We start from the raw sequence: 24,908 nt of genomic DNA on the forward strand, positions 1-24,908 counted from the left end.
ATAAATTCTTGAGTTGTCTTGCTGACAACTTCATCTTCCAGAAAGTGGAGGAGAAGACAAAGGGATTTGCTATCTTGGACTTGATTCTCACCAACAGGAAAAAAACTGGTTGATGAGGTGAAAAAAGTAGCAGGCACCTAGTGACCATGTAATTTTGGCATTTAAGAGCTATAGGTTGGATTTTAGAAAAACTAATTTTAACAAACTCAAAGTTATGCTGAGTAGAAGCCCCATTGTCAGATATACTCAAGGAGAAGGGAGTTCAAGAAAGGTGGGAGTTTCTTAAAAGTAAGATACTGAAGGCACAACCACAAACAACTCCAATGAGAAGGAAAAATGGGAGGAAAACTAAATAAGTCAGGGTGGCTCCATAAACAGTGTTCTAAAGATGTGAAATTTTAAAAAGACACATTTAAGAAATGGAAGGAGAGCTGTGTAACCAAGGATGAATATCAACAAATTACCAGTGCTTGTTGAGAGAGTGTTAGATCAGTATGAGCTTAGGCTAGTGAAGGATGCTAAACACAACAAAAAAGGGTTCTTTGGTTATATTTGGAACAAGAAAAAGAATAAGGAAATGATAGGCCCACTGCAGGGAAAGTGACACATTTACAGGTAATAAAGAAGGAAGAACTGCTCAATTCCTACTTTGCTTCCGTCTCCTCTTGCAAAGGGAACGTGCCCTTAGCGGACAGGGAACGGCATACCTACGGGACTGCCTCTCACCATATGTGCCCTGGAGAGTGCTGAGATCAGCCAACAAACATCTGCTGGTGGTCCCAAGCCACAGGGAGGCTAGACTGGCCGCGACCAGAGCCAGGGCCTTTTCTGTCCTGGCTCTAGCCTGTCTGGGGGTGGTAACAGGAAGTCTATGTTTATATTTAAGTTTTAATGTAAATTATGTTTTATTGTTGTAACCTGCCCTGAGCCCACTTGCGGGGAGGACGAGATAGAAGTTTAATAAATAAATAAATAAACAAACTGTGCTCACCTAGCAAAAAGAGAAATCAAGATGAAGGAAGGGAATTGCAGCCTAGGATAGGCGTTGATGTGGTACATACTACCTAGCTTCTTCAAATGAAATCAGGTCCTCAAGGACAGATGAACTTCATCCTAGCTACTAAATGAACTTGCTGATGTAATTGCGGAGCCTCTGTTTATCATATTTGAGAATTCTTGGAGAAGAGATGAGCTGCCATGGAGACAGGTAAATATTGTCCCCATCTTCAAGAAGGGGAAAAAGAAGGATCGAGGTAACTATCACCCCATCACCTTGATGTCCATAGCTGGAAAGGGTTTGGAAGAAATCATTAGTCAGTCAGTCCTTGAGCATTTAGAAAACACATCTGTGATTAATAAGAGCTGGCATAGGTTTCTCAAGAACAAGTCATGAGAGACTAACTTTAACTCTTTTTTTTGAGAGAGTTACTACTTCAGTGGATCAGGGGAATGCTGTGGACATAATTTATCTTGATTTCAGTAAGGTTTTTGATAAGGTTACACATGATATTCTTGTTGACAAGTTGGTAAAATGTGATTTGGATCCTAGCACTGTTAGGTGTATTTGTAACTGGTTGATTGCACTCAGAGTGCTTGTAAATGGTTCCTTATCCTCTTCGAAAGGAGTGACCAGTGGAGTGCCTCAGGGATCTGTCAGGGGCCCTTCATTGTTCAACATCATTATAAATGCCTTGGATGAAGGAATAGATGACAAGTGGGTGACTTCAATTTCCCCAATGTGTGCTGGGAGACAAGATCAGCAAAGCAACAAGAATCATGCAACTTCCTGACTTGCCTGGCCGATAACTTCCTTTTTCAAATGGTGGAGGAAGCTACAAGGGGCTCGGCCATACTAGACTTAATATTAACCAACAGGGAAAAATTGGTAGATGGGGTGAAGGTGGTGGGGAAGTGACTATGTCCTCCTTGAATTCCAGTTGCTGTGGGGGGCCAAGGAGGTTTGTAGCCAGACTCGTAGGTTAGATTTTCGTAGGGCCAACTTCAAAGAACTCAGAGGCTTGAGAGTCATTCCATGGGGGAGTGTGCTGGAGGGAAAGGAGCGAGTGAAGGGTGGGCTGCATTGGGCAGGGGGTTGGGCTAGAAGGTCTGTATGGCCCCTTCCAACTCTGTGATTCTGTGATGAGAGGACAGGAAATAGAGAAATGCCATGTGTTTGGAGAAAAGACAACTCCATCCTTCCTCCACTGACTTTTTCTACTAAGATATAAAAGGCAGTGCAGCCATAGCTGACTTAGCCAAATTCATAAGCATAAACAGAAAAATGCTGAGATGCAGAAGATGGTTATTCTCTTCCTTCTCTTACCTAAGGATGAGATCCTTCAAGGTGCTTCTGTGACTGCTTTTATTAGTCTTAGCATTATGAATAAGGAAAAACAGTAGTTCTTTAAGTAGCTCCAAGAATGATGGCAATCACATGCATGCTCCTTTCTCCCTTAACAGTGGCTAACTTGCATCAAATTCAGTGGTATCAGGACTCAGAATTAAGGACAAGGCCTTTTCCGCCTTTATACAGGGCTCTGCCCACTTGCGCTTGAGACCTCCGCTGGAGAGAAAGAGACCTACTTTCACTGCGTTCTCGAATTTCTGCCAAGCTACAGTTATGCAACTTCAACTTGATTTTCCCTTGCATTGGAAGCAGCATTAGGAACAACTGAAAAACAATTATCTACAGGACTGTCCTTTAAAATCAATGGGCTAAGAAAGGTATAACTGCTTAGGAATGCACTGCACTGTGTATTTTCTTTATTTTAGCTGGCATTTTATACTGCCAACAGCAACATTTTATAAGATTTTCCTCAATTGTTTCATTTGTTGAAATTGAAGGCTAGATATAGCCACATTATTTCTACTGTGCAAGAGGAATTGTGATTGTAATTCACTGCTCCACAGCTTTCTGTATTCCCAGGCTGGTCGGTCACTAATATATTTTCAATTATGCCACAGTCTGCTTCTAGTTACCCTTGCACAGTAGATATTAAAATCTTTATTTGCAGATAACTGGGCTGGAATCTGCAGATACATTCTGCAATGGTGGTGTTTTCTTCTGGCACAAGGAGTCTTCTCTTCACCTAAGAGGTTCTGCCACCAGAGGAATAACGTTTTGTGTGAGGAAGGCGCCTTACACTGGAGAAAAGCATCACCATCAGTGATCCATAGGATCCAACCCCTTGGACATGAGTAGGAAAGCATACCTATATCTTCTTTCATAGTTTTATTGCATGGCCTCAATAATTAAAAAAAACCTAGCATTTCTGAAAATCAAAGTCAATCCACTTACTTGTTTAAATTAAAAGAAATAAATAGAAAGCCTTATATTATGAAATAAGATAGTTGTTTTGCACGTAGGTCACTGTGCACATGGTTTCTAACAAAGATGTTATGTTCTGAAAAGTAAGCAAAAAGTGCATATTGTAGTAACTAGGTGCAGATTTACCTTTACAATGGCATGATGGATAAATGATCCTATTTGTTGCTGGGAAGACAACTGACTGTTGACACGAGAGTATAAGATCTGGACAATATAGAAAGAACATTGAAAATCCTAATCAGAAGTATAAAAGTAATGCAGAAAAACCAGCTTGGCTATCCAGATTTACAGCCATAAAGGATCACTAGATTTTAATAACAAAATGCAAAGCTAACAGCAAAATTGCAATACTAAATTTAAGGGGGGAAATTGCCTAAATTGGCAATACTAAATTGGCAATACTAAACTTAAGTGGAAAAAATCTGAACTGCTACATTAATTTCATAAACTTGATATAGATGAAGTCTGACCAGAGAATAAAAAATATAGAAGAGACAGCAGGTTGTGCTCCTCTAACAGCAGAACAGACAGCAAGCAAGTGGAAACTGCACCAGAACCAGAGTAAGATCTGGGTCCAATAGCACCTTAAAGACCAACTAGATTTCCAAGGTATGAGCTTCTGAGAGTCAAAGCTCCCTTCATCAGAACCAGTACCAAAGTGTCTCAGTTGGTGAAGCCTTAACAGTTGGCAGTAGAGACTAGAAGAAGACATAGTAAGTTACTCCCATCACCATGATTCAAAACAGACACAATATACTCTAAAGTATATTACTCCTCTCACTTATGGTAGGCAGTGGGAGAAAAATAGCACTTAGCATTTACGTAACATTGTAGAGTGTTCAAAGTGCTTCACAGACATAAGCTTGCTGAAAACTTTACAAACAACTTTACAAACAAATTTTATTATCTCCATACTGCAGATAGGCAGGTGATGCTGAGAAACAGTACCTTGCATGAATTCAAGGAGAAATTTGAACTGGGGTTTTTCTGATTTGTAGCTCCTTCTTATGCTACACCAGCAAAGTAACACACCCTGGATTAATTTAATATGCTCAGAGCAAATGTCAGAGTAAATTAATACCCTCCTTTATAAGAACTGGGTAAGCTCACCAAACAAATCATGCCCCCAAAGATCTGATCAGTGCCAAAGACTGTGCTGCCTTAATTGACTTGTAGGTATGTCAGCTATTAAAGACTTATATCCAAATTTGGTTTTGTGTGATAGGACTTCTTGCTTTAAAGAACCTTTCAAGTCTGGAAACGGCTATTTGCAGGATGAAGACGACACTGAGACCACACACATTACTTACTTGCTTTGCATGACTGTCTGGCATCTTTTCTTTCAGGTCCAGATGACTGTTTAGTTCTTTGATCAAGAAGTACAATGAGTCTGCCGTATGGGCATCAGAAATGGAAGAGCAATCCGGCTCATAGACCTCTGAGTGTGCATGGTCCTCCTCTGCGCTGTTGAGTAATGAATGGATCCTAATAATCATAGAAACCAACACACAAATATATATTCAGACTGCTTTTACCGCAGAGAGCATGGCTACATCCTCATACAATTAGCAACGGAAGAACCAATGTTCTTTATTTGTCAGATAATGCACAATAACATTCAGCTTGTGCTCTCTGCCATATCACATCACCAAAGGCCCACAAAATAATTATTGTGTAGTGTGATACTATATAGGCTTACTTGGAAGAACATACCAATTATTTCAATAATATTTATTCATAAGCCCAAATAAGATTACAGCCAATTCCCACTTTTCTGATTGATCAACACTTACGGTTGTCCCCTGTTTTCTGGCTGCAGGAAATAGGTTGGTAGCTCCTCTGGGGTGGGGATAGTTGGATAGGATTTTATACAATCTGATCTTTTAGGCCACAGAATATTCTGATTTTCCTAGTCAAAGAAAATACATTCTTTCTTAAATTGTCAAAAAGATTGTAAATTGTATTACTTGGCTAGCAGCTAGGATAAAGTATTCAAAACACAGGCAAACTGCAAATCAGAGCAGTTAAATATCCACAGTTTCTGAAGCTAAATGCATGGTTGTAGCAGTCCAAGCCTTATCACTTGACAGATATCTCTTCTGTAGTTTTGATCTCTATGCATCTGCGTTGCAATCACAGCACTTTTGTCTGCACTGTGCCACAAGTTATAGTTAGAGTGCAATGAAGACTGGCACACGGGCTAGGGAAGAGTTAAATTCGGAAGGAAAAGAGCATGCATGCTATACTCACACACATAAAATAGCTTGTTTTGAGTTTTAATGTATTATAAGGTATCATAAGGCCAGTAAGATTTATTTTCTCCAACATATGCATATGGATAGTTGTGTACTTTTTCTCTGAGCTATCACCATTATGGAACAAAAAGTCTACCATCCATAACATTCTTTCAAGAAAAAGGGCTATTCTGTTCACTTACCCTGTAAGCATCAGAATCTAGACCCCATAAGGAGAACACAGAATGGATTAACGGGGATGATCCCAAGGAGTGGCTCACATCACTGTGGTTGGCAAGAGGTTCAGAATTCATGGATGTCATACTTGAAATTGAATCACTACTACCAAACTAAACCAAGACAAAAAGTAGAATGAGACAGATACCTTCAAAAGATTTCTTTGAAATGAAAGCAATTGCCTTACAAAAATTACTATAAACATTGCATTCAGAAATGCCTGGCCCAATTTTTTAAAAACATGGTTCTAGGTTACTTTGTGGTTCTGAAACATCAGCAAAGTTTGGGTATACTCAAGGATACATTTGCATGAAAAAAAAGCTTCAACCTAGTCATGACTTATGCTTTTTGTAGTAAAATGTTCGTTAGAAATCTTTATTTGGATCTCAAATTTCTTGAAATTCTGGGATCCAAGGGGGTTTTCTGTGCTGAATCCTCCCGAGGTCTCTGTGCTTAAAACCCACATGGGAAGCAGTGAACTGCTGGAAGTCTAAGTACTGATGAATCTCTAAGGAAGCATCAGACTAAGGATACATGGACAGTGTGGCATTGGTCTTCATGACATTGGAGAGGGACGTGATCTGACTCTCCAGAGTTTTAGGGCAATGCCCTTGCTGGAGATTATCATAGAGAAGGCCTAATACTTCCCTTTCTGTTGCTTTTGAGAAATTCAGGTTTTGACACAGCCTGATGAATGCCTTCCAAGTCACTTCACAGATCCTGTTCATTGAAGATATTCAAGTAGTCAGTAGTATATAGAAGACTGATCCGGCATATCTGAAAGCATTGCAAGGCTCTCTTTTCAGCTCCAGGTGGCCTGGGGTTGTCAGAGGACCCTGAATGTGCATTTAATGTGGTAGTGTAAGAATCCAGAAGAGGTGAGTTGCCATGCTCATCCGTTCTGAGATCCATGGTATCCTTAGCTAATAAGGTTCAGCGAAAACCACCTCTGCCCTGTCCTGGTTGCTCCTATTATGGGGAATCTGAGGTCAGGCATTCAGCAAACCTCTGGGCCAGGGGTCATTTAGAACATCTTCACCTTCTGTTCTCTCTGAACGAGACAAAAATCTAGGAAGTTTATTGTTGGATGGTGATGTGAATAAATCTAAAATTGATTGCCCTAGTCTTCTGGCAATTACTCAGAAAATCTTGTTCTTGACCTTTTCCCTGTGGGTCTGGATCCAGCCAGTCTTGGTGTTGATTTGCCAATTACACATTGGACTGAAATGATTGTGGTGTCACTCCAGCTAGGGCAGGAGCAGGAGGACTTCTCGCAGAACCTTGATCCTTCCTGGCTGTTGATATGCAACTTTGCTGTGGTGGTGTCTATTTATTTGCTTAACTTATACCTGCATTTTCTCCCTAACGGGGACCTTAAGTGGCTAGCAACATTCTCCTCCCCTCCATTTTATCCTTACAGCAACCCTGCAAAGTAGTTTAGGCTGAGAGAGTGTATGGTGGGCCCCAGTCACCTGGCAAGCTTCCTTGGCAGAACAAAGATTCGAACCTGGGTCTCCCAGTTCCTAGCCTGAACAACTAGCCTTGCAGGACCTTGTTCCTCCCTGGCTATTGATATGCTATTAACAGCCTCTAATGACTACACTGTGTTAGCTCTTAACCAGCTTTTTCTCTACTTATTGTTTGAAAACATGTAGGGCTAGTCTGATGTTTGGTAGCTTAGTCAATTTATGCTGTATACTGTTTCTGCTGGAGACCATTTACCTTCAGCTAGAGAGTTACAGCAGTGACTTTGACTGGAGCTGGAGCCTTGAGTGGCCTGCTCACTGGCAGGTTTTGGAGCTGAAGTGGCCAGAACAACAAGCAGTGAACTTCTGAGTAGAAGAAGTAGAGATCTGAATCCGATGTTGTTGGGCAATGCTTTCCTGAATAGGAAGAAATTGGAGGCAGATCCAAGGAACAGTGTTGAGATAGGTGATCATGAGGCTCTGGATTTTTGGAAGAGTCAGATACACTTCGGCCCTTTGGAGTATATGCAGGATGGCCTCTTGCAACTTGTCATGGCTGATAAGGAACCTCTGAGCTTTTAAATAATGAATATGCAGACATCCTCATTCCCTTTCTGACTGTAGCCTGGGGGAGCGAAGAGGTCTGAAGGAGCTATTCTGCCCATAGAACTACTGCTTTAGAAAAAACTGAGTTAGTAATACAAGCTCTAATGGCTAGATCCATGCACCTTATGTGATGCCACCCCCCTTTTTTGGCCCCTGGGCTCTTTGATATGGGGAACTTCATTCCTTGGGACTATGCGCCCTGACAGAAGAGTAGCCACTGGAATATCTTCTAGTGGAATACCGGAAGAGTTGATAGCTGTACCAGGGAGTGCATACATTTTTGGCAATGTTTTTGATCACACTTGGAGTGGTCCACAATTTGCAGATTGTTTTCTTGAAGGATTTTGGGAAAGGGATCGTTTGCGTAGCCACCTTGATCTTGGGTAGACTTTGGAATTCCCTTTGGGCTCACTGGTGGATTCCTGAGACTGTTCAATGAGGTCAGTCACACATTGAACAGAAGAAGGAGAAGGAGTAGAAGAGATTTGCTAGGACTCAGGTTCTGTTGGCTGATTATCACAGACTTTGGTTAGATCACTGGAGGACACTACTCCGAGCCTCCACAGTGACAGAAGGGAGGTCTCTAGGCATCTACAGGAGCTGGCACTGTCTTCAACTGAGACAAGCTGTGACACATCTGAGAAAACAGTAGTCTTTTAAAAAGCTTTCAACAGCATGATTCCAATGTTGTCCACCCCCGCGTTAGGGCAGAGGTTTTCAATCTTGCTGAGCCTGTGGGCACTTTTGACTTGGAGGACAGGGAGTGGCACCACCACAAAATCACTGCCATGCAGTGGTGGAACCAATTACAGAATGTTAGGAAGCTGCAAGACAAACATCCTCCTATGATGGAGGCAGTTGTCTCTGAATAGATTCAACTCCTGCAGTCACTGCCTCCAGTAAGATGGAGGAAAGCCAGGACTGGCTCTTTGGCTTTAGGGAAGAGGGATCACTGCCTTAGGAAGAAAGGTGGTGCTGTTGAGCTGAAGGTGAGAAACAAAGATATTGAAATGCTTTGCTTCTATGGAGCAGGAAGAAAATGCATGGGAATTTGTCTACTGCTCAAAACAGAAGAACTGTGCAAGATATTCAGCATAACCCTGGCTGGGGAACTGGTGGGAGGAGCAGCTCTCACAAGGATACCAGGCTCCACCAATGGAAAAGAGGAATTTCAGCTCAGAACCTGTTTATTACATCTGTTTTGGACAACAAAGAATTTCCTTGTCAGAGGGTGTTGCAGTGGTCAGCCTTTATGAACCAGAAAAAGGAGCTCTGTTTTCCCAGGAACAAGCTAAATACACTTTTGCACAATGGATATTATTATTTACAATCACTTATACAGAACAATGCCTAAGTTTACATTTAAACCATAGTGTGCTGAACACAGTGTTACAGAACACTTCAAGGCAGCCTTAAACCCCACAGCTTTATGCATGCTCATGGAGGTGCCTATTTCAGCACCAAGAACTTTATAGATCACAGAGCAAAAAAGACCAGTGAATTACAACAAACCTCAACATATTCAACATTTTCAAACATGTCACCACGGTGATAGCGAACAGGTTGGTCCCACTGGCAATGCAAACTATGCTGCTGGTTGCCCAAGCGACAGATCTGATGGTTCCCTGCAGGATATAAAAAAAAATTATATCTAATGAGATATTGTCCAGCATAATTTAATGCCACGAAGTATATGGGTGCTTAACCAAAGTGTCCAAAAACAGAAAAGATCATTCCCCAAAAAACCTTCATGGAACATGGACATTTCAGATCCTATGTTCCAGTTGTGTTCATACACAGCCAGCAGACGTGAGATTCAACACTAAGCAAAAGTCAAGATGTCCAAGAGCTGACTATTTTCAGAGCGCTCCATGTCCTGTATTTGTTGGCCAGCATCTAAAGAGGCCACTGTCTGCATGCAGAACATTTTAGCACCACTTATCCTTCCAGTAGCAGCCCCGTATGCCTAATACAATGCTGCCCTGAAGGACCCCCTGACTTTTGGCAGGAGCTTGGGTTGGTGTATGCAAGGTGATGAAGCCAAAAGGGAAGGGCTGACAAGCTCACACATAGCCCATTAGATCTTGCTAATGGAACTTTAACAGATAAGCAGAACTTACTGAAAAGCAACTTCTGGATCAAACAATTCTTGAGCTGGAATACTTCCCAAGCAAACTTTCCACTCCATAGAATACCTCCTGTCTTACACATGAAACAGCATTGGCTCCATATAAAAACAGAATTCCTCCAAGAATGACACGGATATTTTTTATTTTCCAAAATGGTCAAAGAATGTTCATTATTTGATAGGTACCAAGTTGTGCTTCTTTTGCCATCTGTGTCTCATGGATGATGTTCCTCAAGATCTGCTCTTCTTGAATCAGCTTGTGCTTTTCTAAAATCTCCTGTTGCCTCAAGTAATGGTCATGTTGCTTCTGATATTCCTTCAGTTCATTTAATGTTCTCTGAAGTGATCTTGAAAAATTTAAGGTCAATGAATATTAAGTTCAAAATACTTTAAATATTCTTTTCCCACACATATATGTTAGCACTAGTTTCAAAAGAGTGGGGGCTTTCCATCTGTTTGTTCTTAACTGTGTTTGAACTAGGTAGAGTTTTAGCTTGCCACAGTGTGAAGAGCCCACTGATGAAACTTTGCTTGAATTTTAAGACGATGTACCACCTACCTATGCTGGGCTTCCAGTTTCTGCTCAAGCTTTTGCTGGCATAGGACAGCATGCTTCCTTTTTATTGCTTGCTCAAACCCTGGTTTGGCCTGTAAAGCATGATCATAACACAGTACTGAGTGGTTGTATTCCCCAAGCATCTGAAAAAGGATTGAGAAAAAATGCCCATTAGCAGCATTCAGATAGCAATAAAATATCACTTTGGAGCTTCTTTATAGCAATTACTAGCTTCATCAGGAGATTGCTCAGAAAGCAGAATTATGTGTAATGTATTAGCCACTTTAGTCAAGCTCTTTAAAAAACCTCTTTAGATAAAAAGCTGCTATCTATCTGTCAGTTGAGAAATCAATTCCTCTGTAGAGGCAGCTGGATCCAGTCACTCTCATCCTGAAAATGCATCCGTCTCACTGCTTGACAGAACTAACCAACGGGACACAACCATTCTAGAGGATTGAAAATATCGTATTTACTGCATATATGTTTCCCAAAGTATAATAGCTAGTGAAGACATCACTGTAATCCAGAGCTGCGTGGACCACGATCGCTGCATCAGCAGAGAAGTGTGCTCTGTGTAACACATTTGCCAGGTTTATCAGTGCAATATCTTTATTGTGCCTGAAAGAGAGGAAAGAATAAGTTCGCAGTGAGATGTTATCGAAAGTGCTTTTCTAACATAGCTGGCAAATCTGGTGCTCCAGGTCTGATCTTTGGCATTCCTCCTTAAGGAAGCCAAGATGATGGAATTAGGAAACTACCTCCCTGAGTTCATGCTAAGATAGATTTAGACAAACTACCAGTCAACACAGCATTAGGCTTGCAGAACTGCAGATCTGGCTCCACATGAAGCAGCTCTTAATTTCCTAACTTCACACAACTGTACTTCTGATTCATGATTTACTGACCATACTAAGCTAAAATATATTCTTAAAATCATCTGGACTGCTAGACTGTTGGGAAAGAACTACTCTGAAGAAAGCAGCTGGATTAGACTAGTTCTAAAATACTATACAGTTCTGCTGCTACTCTTAGCATTTTATTAGCCTTATTTGGTGTCAGAATAAACTATCTGAAACAGCTACACAAGGAACAAATTTCAATGTACCTAATTTTATCAAGCCTTTGCCAATTTCCTTCCTTCCTTCCTCCGTCCCTCCATCCCTAGTGGGGACCTAAAGCAGCTTACAGACACCTCAACATAAGCCTTATAATTAACATGAAGATAAAATGTTCACTGTGATTTGTTCCAGGTTAACTTACAGCATGTGTTGAGCATTTTAAGGCCTCCATTGGTGATAGTTAAGCTGGGACAAAAGGCAGCTAGGCCTACAGACAACTACATGGAATATGAAGGCTAAATTTCATGTCACAGCCACACTTGCCTATTCAATCTAGATGGGATAAGACTGCAACTTTTGTTCAATTTAATTTTCAACCGTACAATAGTATGCTACTTGTAAATGCTATTTCCCTGCTTCATGCAGAAGTCCTGACCTTGAAGAAAAATGGAGTGCCCGCATGGCACACTCCACCACCTGATACGGCTCATTCTTTATTCGCCAATAGAAGGAAGCCATGTTATACAATACCCAAGAAGATGAGTTCTGTAACAATAAAAAGATAAAATCAATGTAAAAACAAAACAAAAATTTTGAGTTTTGTAGAAGAAGCTGAAACCAGATCTGTTTTTCACAGTAAATGGTAATCATGAAGGATAGAAAAATGAAAACAGACTTTATCAGCAATAAAATCAGCCAGGAAGTTACATTCCACTAGCACATCTTTACTTCTTAGGACATTTTCATATAACTAGTACATAGTCCACGTTTGAAGATGTCTTGAACATCTAGTGCATTCATGCTGTATCAGTGCTTCTAGATAGTCTTTTTAGGAACACAAACAAGGTGGCCACGGTAATCATACCTTCATGAGACTGTCATAAATGCGATGGCCTATCTCCTCTATGCTTCTTCCTAACCGCCTGGATAAGTACGTAAATATAGGATCTTCTTTAGATAACAAAGGTGCAGAAAGATTAACTCTTTCTTGAATACCCTAGATTGGGAGGAAGAGAAAAATCAGTGATCTGGCACAGTGATCTGGCCACACACTTCACTCTAATCTTGTATTGTATACCCTTACTAGAAATCTTGTTCTCCACTAATGTATTTTAAAAGAACGAAGAGTGCATACTCAAAGGTATTTTTAAACAGTTAAAGCACTTCTTTAAAAAAAAAAGTTAAGGCCTGAGTATGCACTCTTGCTTAAGAGACTTGCTAGAAGAAATCAGCGAGCCTAGGTCCAACATTTTTTGAGAAAGACCCCAAAATGCTAAGCAGTCCACAAAGAATTGTCTGGTAGTTTTGCATTTCACATTCTGCTCACTTCTGTTTTTAACATGAGCTACTGAATGGTTCAAAAAACATGAATAAACATTAGGCTGAACTCCTGACAAGGCAGATATTGTGTTTAATGTTGGCAAAATACTTACCACAAAACAGTTACGATATACAGTGTCTCCAAATCTGATATACCTATGGCATGATTTTTAAGAGTGTCACTGGGTGCTGATAAAAATATTTGTTTAAAAGGCCAAAGGTAGACTACAAAAAATAAAATATAAAGCAAACTAAAAAACCATACTGCATTAACCCAGATTTGAACAGCTTAGTACTGCACGCAGGAAATGGAGAAGACATCATGTGTTCCTGAATGTTGCGAAGTCTGAAGTGTGGAAGATTCTCCATTTGGAAAAGCCACTGGAAACAGTGTATTGCTATTGATACTAGAGTATTTGCTTGAGAGTGTACTGAGCACACAAGCAATGTGGTTTCTGCCCTAGTCTTCAACACAAGTTGTGAAAAAGCCAGGAGTTGCAACATTCCTTATGGGAGGGTTAGCACGGCCAAGAATCACAATAGGGCTGCTCTGGAAAGCATTTCTGTGCTGAATGTTGATCACATATATTTGTATATGGAACCAATTACACTTGTTTGAATCCTACAAAAAATTACAGCTCACGGAAGGATTTCCATTAGCAGACTATGACTGTCTTGCCTCCCTCTGCTTGCTGAAGCACAAAATGAACAGCAAAATAATTCTCCTGGGCAGTTGAGGATGACCAGGAAAGCACGGGGGTTGGGGGGAGTTAGAGGTCTGCAACTGGAGGGAGAACCAGTGAAAATTGTCCCCCTGCTCCAGATCAGAGGAAATGTTCACTGGGATCCAACCTATTGTTTTACAGCACTGCAATTAATTCACGTGTTCATTTACCAGTAGTTCTATTACTAGTTATATGCTACTGCAAGAAATCTTAGCATTGATGGAGTTTGGTCATGTATGCCTACTTAGTAACACAAATATACAACATCTTGATAGCATCAAGGGGACACCAAGAAACCTCACTTCCTCCTGTATGCTAACAATTAATGTTTAAATATCTAGAACGTGTACTGCTCTGTCATGAATTATGACTAAAATATACATGTATTTATTTTTCAAAGTATCAAAAGAATTTGAACATTTCTGCAAAATACTTGAGAAAAAAGAATCTGAAGGGTAGAGACTGGTGTTAGTTAGTCAAAAGGGGTGGGGTGTGGGCACATGCATGTCCATAAAACAGTAGCTGAAATATAAGGCCAGAAATTTGAACTGACTACCTGAAGGTCTAGCCTGCCCTGCATTCTGAGACTTTTGGCAAATATTATAAAGAAAGTGTAGCTACAAAGATAAAAAAACTGTTTGCTTCACAAAGATGATTCTGTAAATGAGGTAATGATATAAGAAGCAATATGGACTACAACAATTTATTTAGTGATTTCAGCAGGAGGGACAGGTCAGAGGCAAAGTGGCAGAAAAACTTAAAGAACTGTAACTTACTCGTAAGTGCTGGAACGCGTGAATGCTATATGGAAGGTCTAGAATTTTGGTACATTCTGGTTGTTCTAGGTCTGGGGGTAAAGGAGATTTTGTGTCTATATAGTCTTCAGGACTAAATAAAAAAATGCAAACAATAGAATATTAGATCACAAATAACTATAAGACATGTAAGAATGACGCTAAACATTCATTATTTTGTTTCACAGACCCCGCACTAGTTTCAACGCGGAGTCTGTGACTCTCACAGCCTTTTTCTCCTGCTGCCAGAGGGGTAGGAGAAAGGGGCTGCTAGTTTCACAGACCCCATGCTGGGTTCAGCCGATGGGCTGAAACCGGTGCGGGGTCTGTGAAACTCCGAACCAGCCATGGAACAGCTGGAAAAATCCATTTGTTCCTTAAAAACGTGGTCCCATCGAATGTGTGTTTTGCTGCAAACAAACCAGCCATTCCGTTCAGAATTTTGTTCCATGGTTCGTTTCATGCCCATCTCTACTGGTGATATAAACAGATTTATTAAGATACTTGTAGAGTCTGGAAAAGCACAGATGCTAAAAGATTCTGCTATGAAACAGAAAATCCCCAGTTTGCATTTCCCTTCTGCTAATATGGTGGCCTTATTAGAAGGCTACTCTTATGAGCACAGCAATGCTTACACTCCTTAAAGTTTTTTTTGTAGAGTGTGTTCAACATTCAGTACATTTAAAAAGTGCTACACAAAAACAGAACAAGTATCCTCCCCATCCTTCAAACATGTAGCCATAATTTAAAGATCATCCAGTAATTCAGAAGCTTCATCATTGCTCGAAGAGGGATTTCCACACTCTTCCTCCTGAAAGGACAGCTATTTTAACTTTTTATACATCTCATTACCTGATATCTTTGCTTTCCAAGGTGATATATGTGCCATCATAGAGATCCAAGTCCCCCAAGGGTACCTTTGCTTTAATGCAATCTGGATCTTCTTTATTATGTCTTTGTTCCAGCCCTGTGTCTCTGTCTTCATTCTCTTCTATATGGATCTTTTGAGCAACCAGTTGTTTCTACAAGAAAGCAAAATAAGTAATACATATGGGCTGAATCCACATTACCTCCGTGCGTCCTGGTGTTGCACTAAATGTTTGCTAAACACCCGGAAGTATAGCGTCTTTCTAGCGCGATTCAGAAATCGCGCTTGAAAGACGCTATACTTCCGGGTGTTTAGCGAACATTTAGTGCAACACCGGGACGCACGGAGGTAATGTGTATTCAGCCATGGTTCAATAAACATTTCTCTTTATGAAAAACTCAAGTGTACAACCATTTTATACTCAAAACAGTTGGGCACTGAGGGGACAATATTGTTGGCAAGATGTATTGTCGAAGGCTTTCACGGCCGGAGAACGATGGTTGTTGTGGGTTTTCCGGGCTGTATTGCCGTGGTCTTGGCATTGTAGTTCCTGAAGTTTCGCCAGCAGCTGTGGCTGGCATCTTCAGAGGTGTAGCACCAAAAGACAGAGATCTCTCAGTGTGGCAAGGCTGCCAAGAAACTGTGGGGAGTCTGTTCATTTAGATAATTTGTAGAAAACAGAAGTAGGAGTGCTCTAGATACTTAAGGGGGAAAATTTTAAATCACTTCACAGTGGGTGTATTTTGAATATTCCAAAAATCTTGGAATGGAATCTACACAGGTATATAGAAAAGGATGGACAAACCAAGTGAATGTTCTTTATAATACCAGACCTCCTCACAAGCTGTATCACCAACTGCTTTTGAAAGACCCTTCTGGTTCAAAAGAAGCTTTCCAGCAAAGGGGGGGCACTACTTTTTCATAAAGCCAAAGCTTACTGTATCCATCTTTGGATACAGAGGTCTAGAATACCAAAATATTTATATATTTACCTTGGGAGACAGTTATTATAGAACTGAGAAATATTTTTCCCAAGTGACATGAAAGGGGGTAATTTTTTCTTAATGCTGTTAGCAAAGATACACCATTTTAAGTAGCAATAAACTGTGTTTAGTAAAAACTTGAAAAGAGTTACTTAGATAAAAGACAGTGATGCAAAGTGCTTATAAGCACTAATCAAGTAGCTTTGGACTTTCTTCCAGTTCCAGAAGAAATCAGCAAGAGCTGCTGTTCGAGAAAAACAAGCCTGAACCCCCCATGGACTAGTAAAAATAAGTTCATGGTTCTTGGCCAAGCCAGATAACACAGAACAGCTATATGATAACAAACAATTTTTAAACTGTAGGAGTTCTCTATATAAACATTAAAATATTTATTTTTTATTATGTGCCAACGATATGTTCTTCATAGTTTTATTTAAATTCTTCAAATGCATACGCTTTACCAAGGAACTAGTGTAACTCTTCCCACTGCTTACAAAATTTAAAATTAATTTGTAACACGAGTCTCACCTCCAGCTCTTTGAGGTAGTTAACAGTTGTTTCTTGTCTCATTAGTATTACTAAATCATGAGGGTGTTTCAAGTTCATTGGTGAATCAACCTGGAAGACAGTCAAAGATAGCCAGTATTTTAAGTTCTCTTTAACCTGTTTTCACAAATCAGTATCATTCAGACAAATTTTATACCACTTATAAAACAAACTTCTCCTTGTGTCCATATCAGAAACTACACAGTAAATCTTTGTGATACTTACATTCTAGGGAATCCATCCAAATTGCATTTTTATATAAGTAAAACACTTAGGACACTGAGATTCTAGACTATGCCTGTCACTCAGGTCCCAAAGCAAATTAAAAATTGGCTAAAGCATTCTGGGTAATACACACCAGGAAAAGTCAACATCAGTGTGAAAAGATAGTGCTTCATCACCCAGAACAAGTATGTCTCATCAGTCCTTGGCTCCTCTCTTAGCGCAAAAGGGTAAAAGACAAGAGACAGGATGTGGAAGCTGGGAAGACATGCTTGCTGTGGAATGGCTAGGAGTTGAGAAAGCATGACTTATCACCAGTCGCCAACTTATCCACCTTTTCTTTCCCTTTTGCGTGAAGAGAAGCTTGCTCAGTACCAGCTTTTCCACATGCTGCTCTGTCCTTTCCCTTCCAGTAGACTCTTCATTGGCAGCAGGTGATGGCCCTACCTTAGCCCCTGGAGACAGCACTAGAATAAGTGTCCCAGAAACAGTGAGGGTTGTGTAGGGCTTAAAGAGATATTGCATACATACAGTAATCAACAACTGGAACCTAAAGAAACACAGTATGGTATGAATTGTAGAAATGGGAAAAACAGTTAAAATTAAAACACAGGAATACAGAGGTAAAACATTGCTGAAACAAAACGTAAGTAACTTGACATGACAAATTAAACAATGTAGAAACTACCTGGTAGGAGCATGTCGATATAAACAGATAGCACCCAGTATAGTCTACAGTCCCTGGCCCTTTATCAAAGCATCTCTCTAAAAATTTCCTTACAGCACAGCCCTGTTGCCTGAATAAAAAAGCCCTTCTGAATAATTCAGTTTTGCAGTTTGCAGAAAGCCAAAACAAAGCTTTCATGACCTCTTCAGGTAGGCCATTCCATAAAGGGGGAGAGTGGCACAACAGAGAATGTGCATGAACAGGCTGTTGTTGATTTTGCCCATTTGCAGAAGGCCCTGTTCAGAACAAAGCTGCTGTGGTGGAACATAGGTAGAGAGCCAATCCCACATATCAGAGAGACCAAGGCCATGAGGTTTTATATCTGATGGCCAAAATCTTGGACTGAGCCAGTAACAGATGGGTAGCCAATGGGGTGACTACAGAATGGGAGTAATATGCCTAACTTCTGACAGTAGTTGAGCTGCAGCACTCGAAGTCTCTGACTTGAATATGTAGAATGCATTACAATAGTCTACTCTAAATGTTACTGTGGATCTAGAGAGTTAGATTAGCCGTGTCAAGAAGGGGCCATCTTCAGAGTAGTCTGAGTTAGGAGAAAGCTTTTCTGCCATTGTATTTACTTGCCTCTCTAGCAGCAGCACTGGAACCATTAAAACCCCTAGATTCCACCCCCCCCCCCCCAAATCTGAGTTGCCTGCTTCGGTTTTACCCAAAGGGGAGAAAATCTGGAATAATCAGAAACCCGAAGTGGCAAGCCGCTTCAAGATTCTGGTATTTCGCTCACTTTGGTATGCTCCATAAAGATTCAGAGCATACTGAAGTGAGGAGGAGCAACCCCCCACCCCTCTGGGGAAAATCCACTCACCTCACTTACATTGCTGGCAGGGAGAAGGGAGGCCGATCAGCTTGGGCAGTGGGAAAGCACGGAGCTGACACCTACAGGGCCTGCGTCACCTCCTATGCTGCCGCAGCAGCCAGCTGGGCGGCAGGGAAGCGTGGAGCTGGCTCCTGCATGGCCCGTGCTGCCTACTCCACTACTGCAGCGGACAGCTGGGCGATGGGGAAGCATGGAGCAGGCTTCTGTGGGACTGCACCGCCTCCTCCACTGCCTCAGCGGCCAGCTGGGCAGCAGGGAGGGCCAAAGCCGCCACTGCCGCCACTGCACCGCCTCCTCCGGGCCCGCAGTGACTTGCAGGGTGGTGGGGAAGGCTGGAACCATCTCCTCCAGTCCTTTTTGCCCCTTAAAGGGCAGCTGCGGTGGCCATTTGATGGGCAGGAAGGGCCTTCTCTGCTGCTGCGCAGCCACGCAGGGCAGCAGGGAGGGCTAGAGCCGCTGCTGCACTGCCTCGCCTCCTCCGGACCCGCAGTGGCTTGCAGGGTGGTAAGAAAGGCTGGAACCACTTCCTCCGGCCCTTCCTGCCCCTTAAATGGCAGCCGTGGTGGCCATTTGAGGGGCAGGGAGGGCCTTCTCTGCCTCCTCTGCCACCACACGGCCCTGCATAGCAGCAGGGAGGGCTGGAGCCACTGCTGCACGGTCTCCTCCTGCTACAGGGCAGTTGGGAGGGACAGATCCAGCAACATGTGGCCTGCTGGGCAGCTGGGAAGGCCGGAACTGCCGCTGCCACACCATCGCCTCTACCACTGCAGCAGAGGAGATTTCCCCTGCCTGCCAGCTGAAGTTTAAAGGGACCTGCTGCTTGCAAGAGACAGGGATAGGGCCCTTTAAACTCGGGTCTCAAAGCTTTCCGAAGCGACCTGAATGCTTCAGGAAGCTTTGACTTGGGATTTCCAAATCGGGGCCAGCAAGCTGGCTCCAATTTGAGAATCCCAAATCTTTACAGATCAGATCTGATTCAGGTATTTTACCTGAATCGGAAACCCGAAGCGCACCCCCCTAACTGAACCCCAACAAAGGCAGGAAACACAACATCCTTCAAGATCTCTTAACCCAGTATAGTCACTCCCCTCTCCTTTTGTTATATTTCAGTAATTTTCGAACTGCCACAGTCCTCCCACCTCCCATTTTTTCACCAAATATCGTTTCAGCTTCTCCCAGTCCGTGTTAAACTGTCCTGGGTCAAGGTCTCTCAATTTTCTTGTCATTTTATCCATCTCCGCCATGTACAGCAATTTATAAATCCAGTCCTCAATAGTTGGCACTTCTTGTACTTTCCATTTCTGCGCGTACAAAAGTCTAGCTGCTGCTGTCATGTAAAATAACAATGTCCTGTATTGTGCTGGAATGTCTTCCATTCCCAAGTTCAGTAGCAGGAGTTCTGGGTTCTTATTAACTTGAAATTGTAAAATCTCACTCATTACTCTTATTATTTCCCCCCAGTACTGCCTAGCTACCTCACACGGGGAAAGCGAGGGGGTTAGAGTTGGAAAATCTAAGGGAATGTGATTGTAATAAATATTATGTGTCTAATCCAATAAAAATTTTTATAAAAAAAAAAAAAAAAGATCTCTTAACCCAAACAAATTGAAAATGGAACCCAGCCTCACTTCCGTCTTGCCTGGGTTCCGTATCAATTTGTTTGCTTTCAGTCATTTGACCACCACAGCTGTCAGTCAGCAACTTAGTAACTCTACTGCATCACCAGATTTGGAAAGTGAGATATAGAGCAGGATATCATCTACATATTGATGGGTATCCAATTCCACAGCTGTGAATGATTTCTCCTAAAGGCTTTATGCAGAAATTGGACCACATGGGGCATAAGATTGCATCTTGTGGATCCCCCCAAGATTTTCCACATTAAAGCAGACACTCCATCACCAAAGCTCAAGCAGGTTGCAACATCTTGCCAAGTGAATTACAGAACAACATCATATATCCATTCAGTTCTGAGAGGATTAAACACACAAAACACAAAACTATCATTCAGAAGTCTACTACATTCGAAGACTTCTCACAGTGGAAAAATGATGGCTTTAATACACAGGAAAGGTCTTCATAACTTCATCTCTATGTATTAGTACAGTGTCATTACTTACAAGAGCCATCACAAGGGATGTTTTAATATCACTTTCTGCATTCTCAGAAATAAAAAAGGTAATTCTCAGATTTTTACTAGGGCTGTTCCTACTTGTTAAAATTACATATCCTTCCCTTCCCTGATGTATACATCAGGGGAACAGAAATATTAAGAGGAAAATGAGAGACATGGCCTTAGCCAAAAGTATAGGTTTCATAACTAGAACAGTTATTTCTCCTGATTTTCAGGAGCATGGGATGGACTGAACTGACATACACACTGATGATATAGCGTAGCAAATATTATAAGTTTGCCAAGTTAATCTGAGGATTGATTTAGTTGAGGAAGTGTTTGCATGCATTTTAATCAAGAGAGCATGTTAACAATGGCACTAAATGGCACAGTGCTATTTCCAAAGAGCACAATCACCACCTGCAATTTTGTACTGTGTAGTCAGTGTTTGTTGCTAGGTTCTAAGATTAAAGTTTTATACTTAATAAGGGTGGAACTCTGTTAAGGTTAAAATTCTACCTTACGTAGAGAGGTTAATCATTAATGTTGTTATCTAGTTAGTATTAGATAATAGTCCCACTTTGTTAAATGCCTACAACCTGATTTTCCTCACAAGTACATTGAATTTAGTAGTGCTGCTCTACAGGAAAGCAAGCCTTCAAGGTTATAATTTTCTCATGAGAGTTAAATTACTTGCTGATATCTAGAGGGGAAAACAACTATGAACCATAAAATGGAAGACATAAAATAGAAGACAAATTTATTTCTTGAGGTAAATGACATTAACAAGAAGAATCATTGTTACCTCCATTCACTGATTATTTGCTTTTCTACTAATTTAGTGGCGGGTTATGATCAGGTTGACAGTGTGAAATCAGATATACGTTGTGGGACAGTGTGAAATCAGATATACATTGTGGGAGATAAACATAAAAAGGATTAGTGTTTAGCTTAAGACAAAGTCTCAAGAGATGAGATGGATCCAAAGAATTGCAAACAGAGCAAGCTTCTGGAAGACGTTTTGTTCTGCTTTCACGCTGCCAGTCCTCTTGGAGTATGGACAGAGATATCATGCTAGTCCATACTCCAGACGTGAATCATTACAGTGGAGATCTTATATCCTAATTCTGATTCAATCTGTGCTCTTTACAATGCAATTTTAAAAGCATTTTCCTGTGAGTAAGCCCTACTGAATAAAATGGGACTTACTTCTGAGTAGCTCCGCTTAGAATTGTTCCTTCTGTATACTCATAACAAAAATATTAACCATATCCTCTTTCACAGTATCAAAATAATAGAGAGTAGAGATGGGCACTAACCAGAAAAAACAAACCGTGCAGTTCATGGTTCGTCGCATTTCACGAACCACAAACTTTCACGAACCTGCCCCAGTTCATGAACCAGTTCATTTGGTTTGTGAAAATGTCACATCCAGGTCAGCAAATTGTCACTTCTGGGTCAGCAGAAGGTCTGCAGGAAGTCCATCCTCTGTTGCCTTGGAAACTGATTGATTGGTGCAAGGCTGTCTGCAGTGACGAACCAAAAAACCGAACCAAATGAACCAGCCTAAAGTTCGTGACAGTTCGTCAGAAATGGACTGTGGCGAACCACAAACTGGCCTGGTTCATCATGAAGTTTGGTTCGTATTTCGGTTCATGTCCATCTCTAATAGAGAGCAATAGCCAGACAATGGAAAGCAACATCCTTAATACATACACAATACAAAAAGAGCAATCCTAAGACGGGGGTGCGTGGGGGTGCTCAGGAATCTGATTAGCCCCTCTGCTGATGCATCCCAAACTTACATTACCAAAAGTCTGAGTTACACTGGTACAGCTCCCCAGTGCCTCGCCTTGGCGAGCCTCGAGAGTAAATCCTGGCATGGGAGTGAGTGGGGGAAAATACAAGGTCAAGTTACAAACTAAAAAATATTCCAAGTAAGTATTTAATATGAGTGTACACAAGATTGTAGTTAAAAACAAGTTAAAAACATAGGGAGTGAGCCGACCAGGAGACAGTCTGCTCACTAAACTGCTCCAGGCTGGGTAACACCTTAAACAGTGACAGAATGTTATGCATGAAAAAGACAGCATAGCCCATAGACACCCAAGCAAAGCGGAAAGTTGACTGACTCCCCCCCATGCTAGCCCCAACCAAATGGCGTGGAAGAGCACAGGATGCCAACTAAAGTTGCAACCAATCTGCTTGTGCCCCAGTAGCAGCCAAGCCCCCTCCCCAGCATCCAATCATGGCCCTATAAACCCTGGTCAGGACACCCATTACTTCATTAAGCAGGGGACATGGCACAGGGCTCTGCCCAAGAGCTCCCTGCCGTGTGACTTGGAGTGTAAGGCACCTCAATGGCAGGACGAGCACAGAGTGGGGACTTAGCAAAATTGGGTGAACATTTTGTACTTACACCCCAGGGGGACGGCTAAGTTCAGAATGTGTTACTAACATCTCTCCTTGCAGTCCTCTAACAATTACCCCTGTCACTCCGGAGGCTCAGCTCAAAGAGGCAAGGGTACAATGACAGGCAAGAGCTGACTGGGGAGCCTCCCTCGTCATCCTCATATGAGGCTGGGCACTGCCCCTCAAATGCTGGCCTCCACAGCTGAGGCCAACAGCATGTGGGGGGGTGGCAATGGCCTGACTCTGGCCCTCTAGCCACCATGGCCCATGCCTAACAAAGGGGGAAGCTCCCAGGGAAGAATACTAGACAGAGCTAGATAGGGCTGTGCACAGACTACCTTGACGGGTCCTCCCCCCTGCAGAGAACAGGGCTTAACTGTGGGTTAGGGTGCCTGGAAGCTGGCTCTCTGTACTCCCCCATTATGGTGGCCAAGCAATCTTTAGTCTCATACCCTTGTAGGGTCAGAGCTCCATGCAGCAGTGGCAGTATCAGCAGCATCAAACCAAATTGATAGTGAAAGAGCACTTCCTCGTTGGATGGGCAAGTATCATTTGGATGCCAGCAGGGCTGCCCATTCACACATCCCAGGAGATGGCCTCTGGCTTGGAGGTGACAATGAAGGGGTGGCTCCGTAAGGTTTTCCAGGTGCCACTGGACTTCTGTTTGTTCTGCTGTGTAACAGAGCAGAGGTTCGCTGGCACCTGGGAGGCTGAGCCCTCACTTAGCTCCACACACCCCCTCCTCCCCCTCAGACACACTGCAGGGAGCAGGGTATGACTTGGAGGGTTGTCCAAGACAGCGTGGAGCTGCTCTGGGAAGGGCGGCTCTAAGGGGGGCTCACATTCTCCCACAGTACTGCTGGCGTCTGATAAGCCCTGTAAATAGTTAGCACATGTGGGGATGCAAGTTCAACACCAGAGCACCATGGCCATGGATGCAGCAGAGGATTTGTGAAGCCATGTGCCAGCCAAACTGGTGGATCTCTGGGGCATCCCATTGGGTAGGCCATCCTGCTCTCCCTTCTCCATTTGTTGGGGGAGGGTGGACGGGAGTCAGACCTGGGGCTTTAGTCTTCCTTTCCTTTCTGCCCAAGTGGGATTTGAACTAGGAGCCCCAGCCATGCTATTCTACTGAGCCATGCTGCTCTGTGTGATATTCTCAGCCTGGTCCCATATGGCTAGTGGTGATGTCAGCGAGGTGTCTAGTCCCTGATGGCATGTTTCTTTGGGACCTCCTCTCCTGGCTCTGAAGCTTGAGGACTGGTCCTGAGTGTCAGGGGTTGTGGGTTTGAAACTGGTCTGGTCTTTTTGGTCTCTTTGACTTTCTGTTTTTACTTTTCCAGGGGAATCAGGTGTGTGGCTTGGGGGAGGGGAGTGTTTGTGAGTGGGTGGTGCTTTTGCTGCCAGTCTGGCCCTCATCAGCCATGAGGTGAGTGACTTGTCTGCCACATGGGGAGGGTGTCCCTCAAGCCAAATGCCTTTGTCCTCTGGCTCTCTGGGAGGGGGTGCTATTGACAAGCGGCAGCTGCATTCATGGCTGGAGACTGATTCCACCTTTAGCTGCCACTCATGGAGCAGTCAACAGCAGCTGTTGTGTGACTGGTGGATTCTGTTGGCGTTTCAATGAAGACTGGAGAGCTTGCTCTGCTGTCTGAGCCTGGTTGGGTTTGCCCATTGGCATATCTTCCTCTAGAAAGCCCTTAGAGAGTAGATGAATGCCACTGATGTTACACAGGTGTCTGTATGC

At 42.4% G+C, this 24,908-nt stretch overlaps 1 protein-coding gene across 2 annotated transcripts in view; it reads right to left on the reverse strand.

Annotated features, from left to right (window-relative positions):
• Positions 1-24,908, reverse strand: part of TTC17 (tetratricopeptide repeat domain 17) — a 104,162-nt gene that overhangs the window by 64,580 nt on the left and 14,674 nt on the right. For both annotated transcript variants that reach the window (XM_054972264.1, XM_054972262.1), the window contains exons 2-14: positions 16,832-16,921; positions 15,305-15,474; positions 14,435-14,546; positions 12,479-12,610; positions 12,050-12,159; positions 11,029-11,173; positions 10,559-10,698; positions 10,186-10,346; positions 9,384-9,496; positions 5,766-5,912; positions 5,122-5,237; positions 4,639-4,813; positions 3,455-3,532 (exon numbers count right to left, since the gene is read on the reverse strand). In XM_054972264.1, coding sequence (XP_054828239.1) covers positions 3,455-3,532; positions 4,639-4,813; positions 5,122-5,237; positions 5,766-5,912; positions 9,384-9,496; positions 10,186-10,346; positions 10,559-10,698; positions 11,029-11,173; positions 12,050-12,159; positions 12,479-12,610; positions 14,435-14,546; positions 15,305-15,474; positions 16,832-16,921 — 1,689 coding nt within the window. The remainder of the gene's footprint in view (positions 1-3,454; positions 3,533-4,638; positions 4,814-5,121; positions 5,238-5,765; positions 5,913-9,383; positions 9,497-10,185; positions 10,347-10,558; positions 10,699-11,028; positions 11,174-12,049; positions 12,160-12,478; positions 12,611-14,434; positions 14,547-15,304; positions 15,475-16,831; positions 16,922-24,908) is intronic.

Source organism: Eublepharis macularius, chromosome 2, assembly GCF_028583425.1.
Source record: "Eublepharis macularius isolate TG4126 chromosome 2, MPM_Emac_v1.0, whole genome shotgun sequence".
Taxonomy (NCBI): Eukaryota; Metazoa; Chordata; class Lepidosauria; order Squamata; family Eublepharidae; genus Eublepharis; species Eublepharis macularius.